The following is a 12,477-nucleotide window of genomic DNA, read 5'->3' as shown; positions in this document are numbered from 1 at the left end:
AGTTTTAGAAAGAAAGGGTCCAGATTGTCTAGCCCAGATGATTTGTAGGGGTCCAGATTTTGCAGCTCTTTCAGAACATCAGCTGTCTGGATTTGTGTGAAGGAGAAGCGGGGGGGTGCATGGGCAAGTTGCAGCGGAGGGTGCAGAGCTGGTGGCCGGGGTAGTGGTAGCCAGGTGGAAAGCATGGCCAGCCGTAGCAAAATGCTTGTTGAAATTCTCGATTATTGTAGATTTATCGGTGGTGATAGTGTTTCCTAGCCTCAGTGCAGTGGGCAGCTGGGAGGAAGTGCTCTTATTTTCCATGGACTTTACAGTGTCCCAAAACTTTTTGGAGTTAGTGCTACATGATGCAAATTTCTGTTTGAAAAAGTTAGCCTTTGCTTTCCTAACTGCTTGTGTATATTGGTTCCTAACTTCCCTGAAAAGTTGCATATCGAGGGGGCTATTTGATGCTAATGCAGAACCAAATGTACAAATGAAGGATATTGCATTATTTCTACCTTCTTGTACCTACTCAGGATACATCCCCATGAAGAGCACGACATTCATATCATCGTTATGCATTTCTGTATAGTACAGATCAGAGACCCATGATTAAATTATATTACCGTAATTCCATTACCGGGTGTAAATCCACTTCACTTACTGTAGTTCAATAACCAAAATATATGTTTTCAAATTCAAGTTGTCATATCATAGCTGACACCCCATTCTTTCTGCAGACATCTTTTAATCTTAATTCGGAGCAGATATTTAACAGGGTTTTGGTAAAACGTGGTCGCATAAAAAACAGAGAGAGATTTTACCGTAATTCTGTTACCAAACTTTGCATCTTCACAGTTCTTCCAGTAAATGTGTTTTTGTTAAACTTTAAAATTAATGTTTTTTTGTTGTTGTTGTTGTTTTTTAATGAAAAAATGAAAAATCGGAGACTCAGCATTATTTTGTATTTTATTATTTTATCTTTAAAGCATAATTCCTTTAGTGTGGGAGTTCCCATATCACTCTCTCTCCAATATGCATCATATGTTTATTGAAATTCAATTTGAATATAACAAGCAGCAGTTGTTTTGTTTCTACAATCATTGTGACTAGTCGGAAAGCCCTACTTAAGCACTTACATCAAACACATTCTAGACTAGTAAGCAGCATCCCACTGAGCAAAAACACAACGTTGTTTTCACGTCATTTTTTTTTTTTTTTTTGTGATAAAGCTCAATCAACGTGGAAAACCGATTGGATTTGCAAAAAGTCATCAACGTAAAGGAATTCTTTTTTTCACCCAACTTTTAACCTTTTTTGAATGATTAGTTCACGTTGAATTCACGTTAGTTGACAACTCAACCAAACGTAAAACAGAACCAGACGTTGAGCTGACGTCTGTGCCCAGTGGGATAGAATGTTGGGCTTCAAAGTGAATGGTTCTAGAATCTGATTGATTGATCCAACTGATCAGTTGAAGGTCGCTTTATTTTGGTCAGCAATTGAGTTGGGAGTTGTGGTGGTTGGATTGTGAGGCTCTCACTCCAACTGGCACCTTCCTCATATCCATGTAGGTTGAATTAATGTTCCCTCTTCCCCTCTGAAATACAGCAAATATGTCAACTTTAACCATTTAGCATTTACCCTTTTAGACTTTAATGATAAAGTGTGATCATTGAAAGGGTAGATCATTATTTTATGACAGGCAATGACATGGCTGACATGGATTATTAGTGTTCCTAAACCAGGAGGAAAGACCCCTTGGATTTTAACATGAAATTAGATCATATTGCTGACAAGTTAAAATGACTGTTGTGAAACGTTGGAAGCATATATATTGATCATTCTCACCGTAGGCTGGGGCTGATTAGGCTGAGGAAACATATTAGAACAGAAACATATTATATTAACATTAAATATATATTAGAACAGAAACGTATTATTTTAACATTTTCATTATTGTGTTTTGAAGATTATGTCCAATATATTGGCTTCAATTATGTGCCTTTATACAGTGCATTCGGAAAGTATTCAGACCCCTTGACATTTTGTTACGTTACAGCCTTATTCTAAAATTGATTAAATAAAACAATGTCCTCATCATTCTACACACAATACCCCATAATGACAAAGTGAAAACAGGTTAAAAAAATTAATTTATATAAATATATAAAAAAATAACTGAAATATCACATTTACAAGGGTCTGAATACCTACGTAAATAAGGTATTTCTGTGTTTGTATTTATTTTATTTTTCTTCTTTATTTGTTGTTTTTGTTTGTTTTTAGGGGGTAGATCAGCTTTAATATTGCAGATAGATTGTAACTTCCATCAATGTAATTGTCTGCATCACTTCCAATCCCCCATGTTTTTTTTTTCTCACAAATATACAGTGGGGGAAAAAAGTATTTAGTCAGCCACCAATTGTGCAAGTTCTCCCACTTAAAAAGATGAGAGAGGCCTGTAATTTTCATCATAGGTACACGTCAACTATGACAGACAAATTTAGATTTTTTTTCTCCAGAAAATCACATTGTAGGATTTTTAATGAATTTATTTGCAAATTATGGTGGAAAATAAGGCCTCTCTCATCTTTTTAAGTGGGAGAACTTGCACAATTGGTGGCTGACTAAATACTTTTTTTCCCCACTGTACATATATTCATCATCAATCATTTCTTTGCCAGTGGGCAAACGTACAAAATCAGCAGGGGATCAAATACTTTTTTCTTCACTATATATATATATATATATATATATATATATATATATATATACACACACACACACAGACATACACACATACATATCCTTTTTTAAATTATATTTCCCACCCCTTCCCTAATTGGAGTAAACTAGTGAACAAAAATGCTTAGGCCTCTACTTCCAGCTTATACATACTATATACATTTTATGGACATTTTACAATAATTATATTTTGTTTGTTTTTACTCATGAACTTCCTCCGATCATTTTCATGATGTCCATCCGGTTTGCTTCTATATGCCATATCTTTCTAACTGTGCTCTTTCAGAAAAGCTCCCAACCTATAACCTATATACTTATTATGGACACAGTATGTTTTACATTAGTTATCTTGTTGTTATTAGTTGTTGTTAGTTGTTATTAGTCCCAACCTTCAGCTCCATTCAACCCCTCCCATCTATCTCTTAACACCATCCATATTGGATTTCTATTTGCTATATATTTTTCAACTGTACTGTGATGTCTTACAAAAGTTTTGAACCTTTCTACTCTCATTGTTTCTACAGATCGTAAATTGAAAATAAACAATTTTGCTAAAAGTATTATTATATTATTGATCGATTGACTATGACTTTTCAGATCACCCAGTAGTGCTATCTGCAGGGTTAGCTCCAGGTAAATATTGCAATCCTTTAGCCATTCCTGGACCTGTGTCCAAAAACAAGCTACAAATGGACAGTACCAAAACAAATGATCTAATGATTCTGTCTCTTCGCAGCAAAATCTGCAGAACTGGGAAGATTGTATCCCCCATATAAATAACATTCTATTTTATATAATAATTTAAATTGAAAAATTCTAAGTTTTGAATCCGGTGTCGTTTTGCGTATCAGTTCATAAACACTATGCTTAGGAATCGTTATGTCAAAAATCTCTTCCCAACTATTTTGCAATCTATATGGGACGGCTGTCAGTGTGTTTTCACTTTGTCATTATGGGTATTGTGTGTAGATTGATGAGGAAAACAATTACTTTAATCCATTTAGAATAAGGCTGTAACGTAACAAAATGTGGAAAAAGTCAAGGGGTCTGAATACCTTCCGAATGCACCGTAACTGTGCAATTATGTGTTTTTCACTGCAACAACTGAAATCAGTGTAAACGCTTTAGGTTGTGCCAGCATTTTTAACGTAATCTGTGTTCTGGAAACCTAGTCCTATATTGGTTGGACTCAAATCTTATCTCTCGTTAAAAAAAAGGATCCAAACCTGCATGGGGACGTATGTCAGCGAATCATACAGCTCCTCTGATCGCATGACCTGAGAAAATGACCCCAAAACACATCAGAGAAGAAAGCAAAATAATAATCCGGTGCTCAGTTGGCCATGAATAACATTAAGGAAGAGTAACTCAGCTGGCCATGAATAACATTAAGGAAGAGAAACTCAGCTGGCCATGAATAACATTAAGGAAGAGAAACTCAGCTGGCCATGAATAACATTAAGGAAGAGAAACTCAGCTGGCCATGAATAACATTAAGGAAGAGAAACTCAGCTGGCCATGAATAACATTAAGGAAGAGAAACTCAGCTGGCCATGAATAACATTAAGGAAGAGAAACTCAGCTGGCCATGAATAACATTAAGGAAGAGTAACTCAGCTGGCCATGACTAACATTAAGGAAGAGAAACTCAGCTGGCCATGAATAACATTAAGGAAGAGAAACTCAGCTGGCCATGAATAACATTAAGGAAGAGTAACTCAGCTGGCCATGAATAACATTAAGGAAGAGAAACTCAGCTGGCCATGAATAACATTAAGGAAGAGAAACTCAGCTGTCCATGAATAACATTAAGGAAGAGTAACTCAGCTGGCCATGAATAACATTAAGGAAGAGAAACTCAGCTGGCCATGAATAACATTAAGGAAGAGAAACTCAGCTGGCCACGAATAACATTAAGGAAGAGAAACTCAGCTGGCCATGAATAACATTAAGGAAGAGAAACTCAGCTGGCCATGAATAACATTAAGGAAGAGAAACTCAGCTGGCCATGAATAACATTAAGGAAGAGAAACTCAGCTGGCCATGAATAACATTAAGGAAGAGTAACTCAGCTGGCCATGAATAACATTAAGGAAGAGAAACTCAGCTGGCCATGAATAACATTAAGGAAGAGAAACTCAGCTGGCCATGAATAACATTAAGGAAGAGAAACTCAGCTGGCCATGAATAACATTAAGGAAGAGAAACTCAGCTGGCCATGAATAACATTAAGGAAGAGAAACTCAGCTGGCCATGAATAACATTAAGGAAGAGTAACTCAGCTGGCCATGAATAACATTAAGGAAGAGAAACTCAGCTGGCCATGAATAACATTAAGGAAGAGAAACTCAGCTGGCCATGAATAACATTAAGGAAGAGTAACTCAGCTGGCCATGAATAACATTAAGGAAGAGAAACTCAGCTGGCCATGAATAACATTAAGGAAGAGAAACTCAGCTGGCCATGAATAACATTAAGGAAGAGAAACTCAGCTGGCCATGAATAACATTAAGGAAGAGTAACTCAGCTGGCCATGAATAACATTAAGGAAGAGAAACTCAGCTGGCCATGAATAACATTAAGGAAGAGAAACTCAGCTGGCCACGAATAACATTAAGGAAGAGAAACTCAGCTGGCCACGAATAACATTAAGGAAGAGAAACTCAGCTGGCCATGAATAACATTAAGGAAAAGAAACTCAGCTGGCCATGAATAACATTAAGGAAGAGAAACTCAGCTGGCCATGAATAACATTAAGGAAGAGAAACTCAGCTGGCCATGAATAACATTAAGGAAGAGAAACTCAGCTGGCCATGAATAACATTAAGGAAGAGAAACTCAACTGGCCATGAATAACATTAAGGAAGAGAAACTCAGCTGGCCATGAATAACATTAAGGAAGAGAAACTCAGCTGGCCATGAATAACATTAAGGAAGAGTAACTCAGCTGGCCATGAATAACATTAAGGAAGAGAAACTCAGCTGGCCATGAATAACATTAAGGAAGAGTAACTCAGCTGGCCATGAATAACATTAAGGAAGAGAAACTCAGCTGGCCATGAATAACATTAAGGAAGAGAAACTCAGCTGGCCATGAATAACATTAAGGAAGAGTAACTCAGCTGGCCATGAATAACATTAAGGAAGAGAAACTCAGCTGGCCATGAATAACATTAAGGAAGAGAAACTCAGCTTTGACATGAATACTCTATAAAGTGTTGAAATAATGATGGCTTTGACATGAATACTACATAAAGTGTTCCTAACACAAGTTGTACTTGAAGCCTGTTGGTTTGTTTTCCTCTCTGACATTTCAATCAGCCAATCAGCTGTAAAGGTGTATATTATAATGAGTCTGACCCTTAGCCTGATATAGAAGAAGGTGATGGTAAAGCTGTAGAGACAGAGAAACGTAGACAGGCCAATCACAATCCACTTCAGTTGGACAATCAGCTCAGCCTCAGGAGACTCGGGTGCAGGGGAAGGACACACAGGGACAGCAGCATCTCCTGCCAGTCCTGGGAACAGACAGTAAAACATGGAATATCTTCCAACACAACCTTCTCCTGAAAACATACAGTATTGCAGACACAACAGAGGAGGAAACAGAGTTCAGACGTGATGAAATGCATTATCATTATACATTACGAAGGTACTTCATGGAATATCTAGAAACTACCTTCTGCCATTTAGACACTGCAGTAATTCCTAGAGGATTTGCATTGGTAAATGATGCAATCAATATCAAATGCAATATTTAGTTACATACTGTAGCCTTTCATCAGATCTTATTTGAACATACCAAACATAGACCACAGGAAATCAATCTAAGGCTGTGTCCCAAATCTCACCCTATTGCGTATAGTGTATGGTGCAGATCTCTGGTCAAAAGTAGTGCCTTAAATAGGGATTACAGCATTTGGGACAGAACCTAAATGTACAAGGCAAATGTTCCACTAACCTGGCAGCAGTTTGGTGAATGTTTTCCCCCGTACAGTCCTGATGGGCTTCATGGGTATAGGAGATGATATGGAGAACTCACACTGGAACAGATCACTGATGTCCTCAGCTTTTAAGTTGTGTAATGTGAACTTGTACTGGTTCCATGTCACCTTCATGCTGGTGCAGTCAGCCACCTGAGTGTTATTCACCTAATAATAATAATAATAATAATAATACATTTAATTCATATAGCACTTTTCATTGCAGAGGAATCTCAGTACTCTACCTAGGCAGAAACTAAACAACAAACAAACAATAAAGTCAAAAAATATAAAGTAGTAAAGTAGTAACATTATGAAATTATAAAGTTGTAAAGTTGTAAAGTTGTAAAGTTGTAAAGTTGTAAAGCTATAAAGTCGTAAAGCCGTAATGTCATAAAGTTGTAAAGTTATAAAGTCGTAAAGCCGTAAAGTCGTAAAGCCGTAATGTCATAAAGTTGAATTGAATTGAATTGAATTGAAGAATCAAGGCAGTTAAAATAACAGGGCTAAAATAGTCTTCACAGATAAGCTAGTCTGTAGACGGAGCGGCTTTCAGATGGTCAGGGAGAGCATTCCACAGGTGAGGAGAAAGGAAGCAGACTGCCCCGTGGTCTGGAGACCTGTCATGGGAGATGTCTGGAGCTTAGTGTGTGAGGTGGCGATTAGGTCACTCACCTGACAGACCATGCTAACATCAGAGTTTTTGAGTCTGTTCAGCCTGGCGTCAATGACAAAGTCTTCCTTTGGGTCTGTGTGATTACAGGTGATGGAGACAGTACCGTCAGGGTTAACCGTCTGGGTCACAGGCTGCGTCACCTGAAACACTGGGAGGGGAGACAGTCAGAGTCAAACAAGAAGAGAGTAGATAACATACAGTAGAATCTCAATGTAAAGTGATTTTAGGAAACACTTTTCTCACAAGAAATGAATCCATGGAAAACAATGGTATTTTAGACAGCCACATTTCCTGTGGCCTTTCATCCCAAACGGAGTGAAGAGGATAAACCTATATACATCTCCATGACTTTTTTTAGTTATTATGAGTCAGGTGGATGTAAATACAATCTCAATTTTCCTGAATTAATGACATTGCTAATATTATATCTATTATATCTAATGGAACATAAGGTAGAGTTATCACCGTGGCTGTATCTAACATACTATATCTAAAGGAACATAAGGTAGAGTTGTCACGATAAGGTAGAGTTGTCACTATAAGGTAAAGTTGTCACGATAAGGTAAAGTTGTCACGATAAGGTAAAGTTGTCACTATAAGGTAGAGTTGTCACTATAAGGTAAAGTTGTTACGATAAGGTAAAGTTGTCACTATAAGGTAAAGTTGTTACGATAAGATAAAGTTGTTACTATAAGGTAAAGTTGTCACGATAAGGTAAAGTTGTTACTATAAGGTAAAGTTGTTACTATAAGGTAAAGTTGTTACTATAAGGTAAAGTTGTTACTATAAGGTAAAGTTGTTACTATAAGGTAAAGTTGTCACGATAAGGTCAAGTTGTTACTATAAGGTCAAGTTGTCACGATAAGGTAAAGTTGTTACTATAAGGTAAAGTTGTTACTATAAGGTAAAGTTGTTACTATAAGGTAAAGTTGTTACTATAAGGTAGAGTTGTCACTATAAGGTAAAGTTGTTACGATAAGGTAAAGTTGTCACTATAAGGTAAAGTTGTTACGATAAGATAAAGTTGTTACTATAAGGTAAAGTTGTCACGATAAGGTAAAGTTGTTACTATAAGGTAAAGTTGTTACTATAAGGTAAAGTTGTTACTATAAGGTAAAGTTGTTACTATAAGGTAAAGTTGTCACGATAAGGTCAAGTTGTTACTATAAGGTCAAGTTGTCACGATAAGGTAAAGTTGTTACGATAAGATAAAGTTGTTACTATAAGGTAAAGTTGTCACGATAAGGTAAAGTTGTCACGATAAGGTAAAGTTGTTACTATAAGGTCAAGTTGTCACTATAAGGTAAAGTTGTTACGATAAGATAAAGTTGTTACTATAAGGTAAAGTTGTCACGATAAGGTAAAGTTGTTACGATAAGATAAAGTTGTTACTATAAGGTAAAGCTGTCACGATAAGGTAAAGTTGTTACGATAAGGTAAAGTTGTCACGATAAGGTAAAGTTGTTACGATAAGGTAAAGTTCTCACCATGGCAGGGGCACAGAAGGGTAAAGAGACAGGCAGCCACAGAGATGAGTCTCCCTCTCATTTCAGCTCTTCTTCTTTAACCTGAACAGTGATGACTAGTGGGGAAAATCTCTTCTTATAACTCTCCAGCTCTCCTCCTATCACAGGGCTTCATGTGGTATACTTGTCTGTCATTGCAGTATCACAGACAATGTGGTAAATTGGGTTAAAGTACAGCTGGATTTAGACTAAATCAGGTGTTGTCTATGATTTATTTAATGTCATTTTGAAAATATTGATAAAGATGTCCCCTCACATTTATTTTTAATATCTAACGTCTATTATTATCACATGAATATGGTAGACCATTTCATAGGCTAAAATGGTTAGTAACTGAATATGGTCTTTTGTGTGGTTAAAGTGATGCTGTAGCAGTCCTTCACATGGTGAAGACTGAGGACTTGTTCGTGGTGGAACACGACCCACTTCTGACCACACTGGACAATCTTTCTAGTTGTGTATTTTTTTTGTGCCACGTTTTTTTTCGATTTAGTAAATATGGAAATATGGAGACATTGGCAGTTCCAATAGAATAGATAGAGTTAGCTTTAGAGGTTCCTTACCAGTGGCTTGGTTGTGTTTAGCTGTGAAGTTGTTAACTCCACTAAATACGGTAGTTTCAGCACGATACCTTGTCAGTTAATAAATGTACATATTATCCTTTTTCTCTGTTGGCCGTCATTCTTTTTTTTTTTTTGTATCTGCTGTACCAGCATGTTTACGGACATTTTCTGCTGTCAGAAAAAGGAAAAACCCTTTGATTTGAAACTAGGTAAGCGGTTGGTGTTAATGCCACATCCTGTTGTGTTTAAGTGTTTTTCTCTGAAGTTTGTCACTAGGAACTAGACCTAAAATCAGTCAGCAGTAAAGTGGCTGGGTTTGCATTCCAAATAACACCCTATTCCCTACACATTTAACATTTTAGTCATTTAGCAGACGCTCTCATCCAGAGCGACTTACAGTTAGTGAGTGCATACATTTTTTCTTACTGGCCCCCCCCCCCGTGGGAAACGAACCCACAACCCTGGCATTGCAAGCGCCATGCTCTACCAACTGAGCTACAGGGGACCCATAGAGCTCTGGTCAAAAGTAGTGCACTACGTAGGGAATAGGGTATACCATTTGGGACGCCGCCTAGCTTTAGTCTTTAGAAGGAGAGGCCTCCTGCTGGTTCCGTTGAAGACAATCAAGCGCAGCTAAAGCATTTGAAGTGATTTCAAAATAGTGTTTGAACCCAGGCCTGCTGCGTGGGGCCCAATGGCATCCTGTTGTTATGCTGTGTGCGCACACACTGGGACCTGCGTCCCAAACGGCACTCCATTCCCTACAAAGTGCCCTATGGGCCCAGGTTAAAAGCAGTGCACTATATAGGGAATAGGGTTGTCGTTTGGGACGCAGCCAGATACTGAGAGATGGATTTGATAGAGAAGGATTGATAATGAAGAAGTGTTTTGAGGTTTGATTAACTTTTCTTTCTTATTATTACAATATTAACAAAATAAGATCAAATTATAGGAATATTTTTTAGAAAACGTTGTTGTGGGGTCAACGGTCAGAGTTCTTGGCACCTGGTAATCTACAATGCCTTCAGAAAGTATCAGCCTACATTTTTTTTCTCACCCATTTACACACAATACTCCATAATGAAAAAGTGAAAATATGTTTTTAGAAATGTTTGCTAATTTTATTGAAAATGGAGTAATTAAATACCCCATTTACATAAGTATTCACACCCCTGAGTCAACACATGTTAGAATCACCTTCGACAGCGATTACAGCTGTGAGTGTTTCTGAGTAAGTCTCTAAGAGCTTTGCTAATCTGGATTGTACATTATTTGCGCATTATTCTTTTTTAAATTCTTCAAGCTCTGTCAAGTTGGTTGTGATCATTGCTAGACAACCATTTTCAAGTATTACTATAGATTTTCAAGCCGATTTAAGTCAAAAATGTAACTAGGCCGGCCACTCAGGAATATTCAATGTATATTTGGCCTTGTGTTATTGTCCTGCTGAAAGGTGGATTTGTCTCCCAGTGTCTGTTGGAAAGCAGACTGAACCAGGTTTTCCTCTAGAACGTTGCCTGTTCTTAGCTCCATTCCTTTTCTTTTATCCTGAAAAACTACCTTGCCGATGACAAGCACACCCATAACATGATGCAGCCACCACCAGGATGCATGTTTTGGAATATTTTCATTCTGTACAGGCTTCTTTCTTTTCACTCTGTCAATAAGGTTAGTATTATGGAGTAACTACAATGTTGTTGATCCATCCTCAGTTTTCTCCTATTACAGCCATTAAACTCTGTAACTATTTTAAAGTCACCATTGGCCTCATGGTGAAATCCCTGAGCGGTTTCCTTCCTCTCCAGCAACTGAGTTAGGAAGGACGCCTATATCATTGTAGTGACTGGGTGTATTGGTACACCATCCAAAGTGTAATTAATAACTTCACCATGCTCAAAGGGATATTCAATGTCTGCTTTTTAATTTTTACCCATCTACCAATAGGTGCCCTTCTTTGTGAGGCATTGGAAAACCTCCCTGGTGTTGGTGGTTGAAACTGCTCGACTGAGGGACCTTACAGATAATTGTATGTGTGGGGTACAGAGATGAGGTAGCACTTCAAAAATCATGTTAAACACTATTATTGCCAACAGAGTGAGTCCATGCAACTTATTATGTGACTCGTTAAGCACATTTGTACTCCTGAACTTATTTAGGCTTGCCATAACAAAGGGGTTGAATACTTATTGATGCAAGACATTTCAGCGTTTAATTTCTAATTAATTCGTAAACATTTCTAAAAACATAATTCCACTTTGACATTATGTGGTGTTGTGTGTAGGCCAATGACACACAATCTCAATTGAATCAATTTTAAATTCAGGCTGTAACAATAAAATGTGGAAAAAGTCAAGGGGTGTGAATACTTTCTGAAGGCAATGTATATCATGAATTGAATTACCATAAGGGTAAAGAATTGTTCAGCTATACTGGTCTTAAAAAGACACACATTTTAGGATTTTGTGAGTGATTGGTAAATTAATAAAGGTAATACTAATCACAATAGCCTACACACGCTACGGATGTTTATTTTATATTCTTCAGATGTCAGCTTTCGATCCAGACAGGAAGAGATAACACAACATAGGGCTGTCTGGAGTCTCGACCACAATCTCAATATGGATCTTGATCGTGGTCTACTGTTTTGAGTTGGTCAAAGAAATCTCAGTAAATGATGACTGTTAGTATCTCAGTAGTCAGTAGGCCTACGTTAGTTAGTGCCATCTAGATATGAGTGCTACTGGGGAAATCTCTGAGTGATGCTGAAGTAGCTAAGATTATCATCACACGCTGAGAGAACTAACCAATAACCAATGGGCTGTTCTACAAAGCATTTATTTATAAGAAATGACAGTGACAAAGACGGAAATTATAGATCAAAAGCAAACAATTTATTTTAGGCTATTGTAGACTTGATTTTACTAGTCTGCAATTTCTTTATATCGCAACACAATGAAAACATATAGAATGGAATAAAAAATACATTTCTTTAAAATTCT

The 12,477-nt window shown here is 37.3% G+C and overlaps 1 protein-coding gene across 1 annotated transcript; it reads right to left on the bottom strand.

Annotated features, from left to right (window-relative positions):
* Positions 1 to 1,019: 1,019 nt before the first annotated feature.
* On the bottom strand, positions 1,020 to 9,618 carry LOC311129358 (uncharacterized protein). The gene is made up of 8 exons (XM_084161622.1): positions 9,479 to 9,618; positions 8,877 to 9,043; positions 7,389 to 7,537; positions 6,692 to 6,881; positions 6,091 to 6,248; positions 3,957 to 4,007; positions 1,834 to 1,854; positions 1,020 to 1,582 (listed from the first exon to the last, which is right to left on the bottom strand). The coding sequence occupies exons 2-8, from the start codon at positions 8,935 to 8,937 to the stop codon at positions 1,478 to 1,480; spliced, it is 735 nt and encodes a 244-aa protein (XP_084017748.1). The 5' UTR covers positions 8,938 to 9,043; positions 9,479 to 9,618; the 3' UTR covers positions 1,020 to 1,477.
* Positions 9,619 to 12,477: the final 2,859 nt, after the last annotated feature.

This window comes from Coregonus lavaretus (genome assembly GCF_964263955.1).
Source record: "Coregonus lavaretus genome assembly, chromosome: 5".
NCBI classification, from domain to species: Eukaryota; Metazoa; Chordata; class Actinopteri; order Salmoniformes; family Salmonidae; genus Coregonus; species Coregonus lavaretus.
This window is presented reverse-complemented; position numbering and strand designations above follow the sequence as displayed.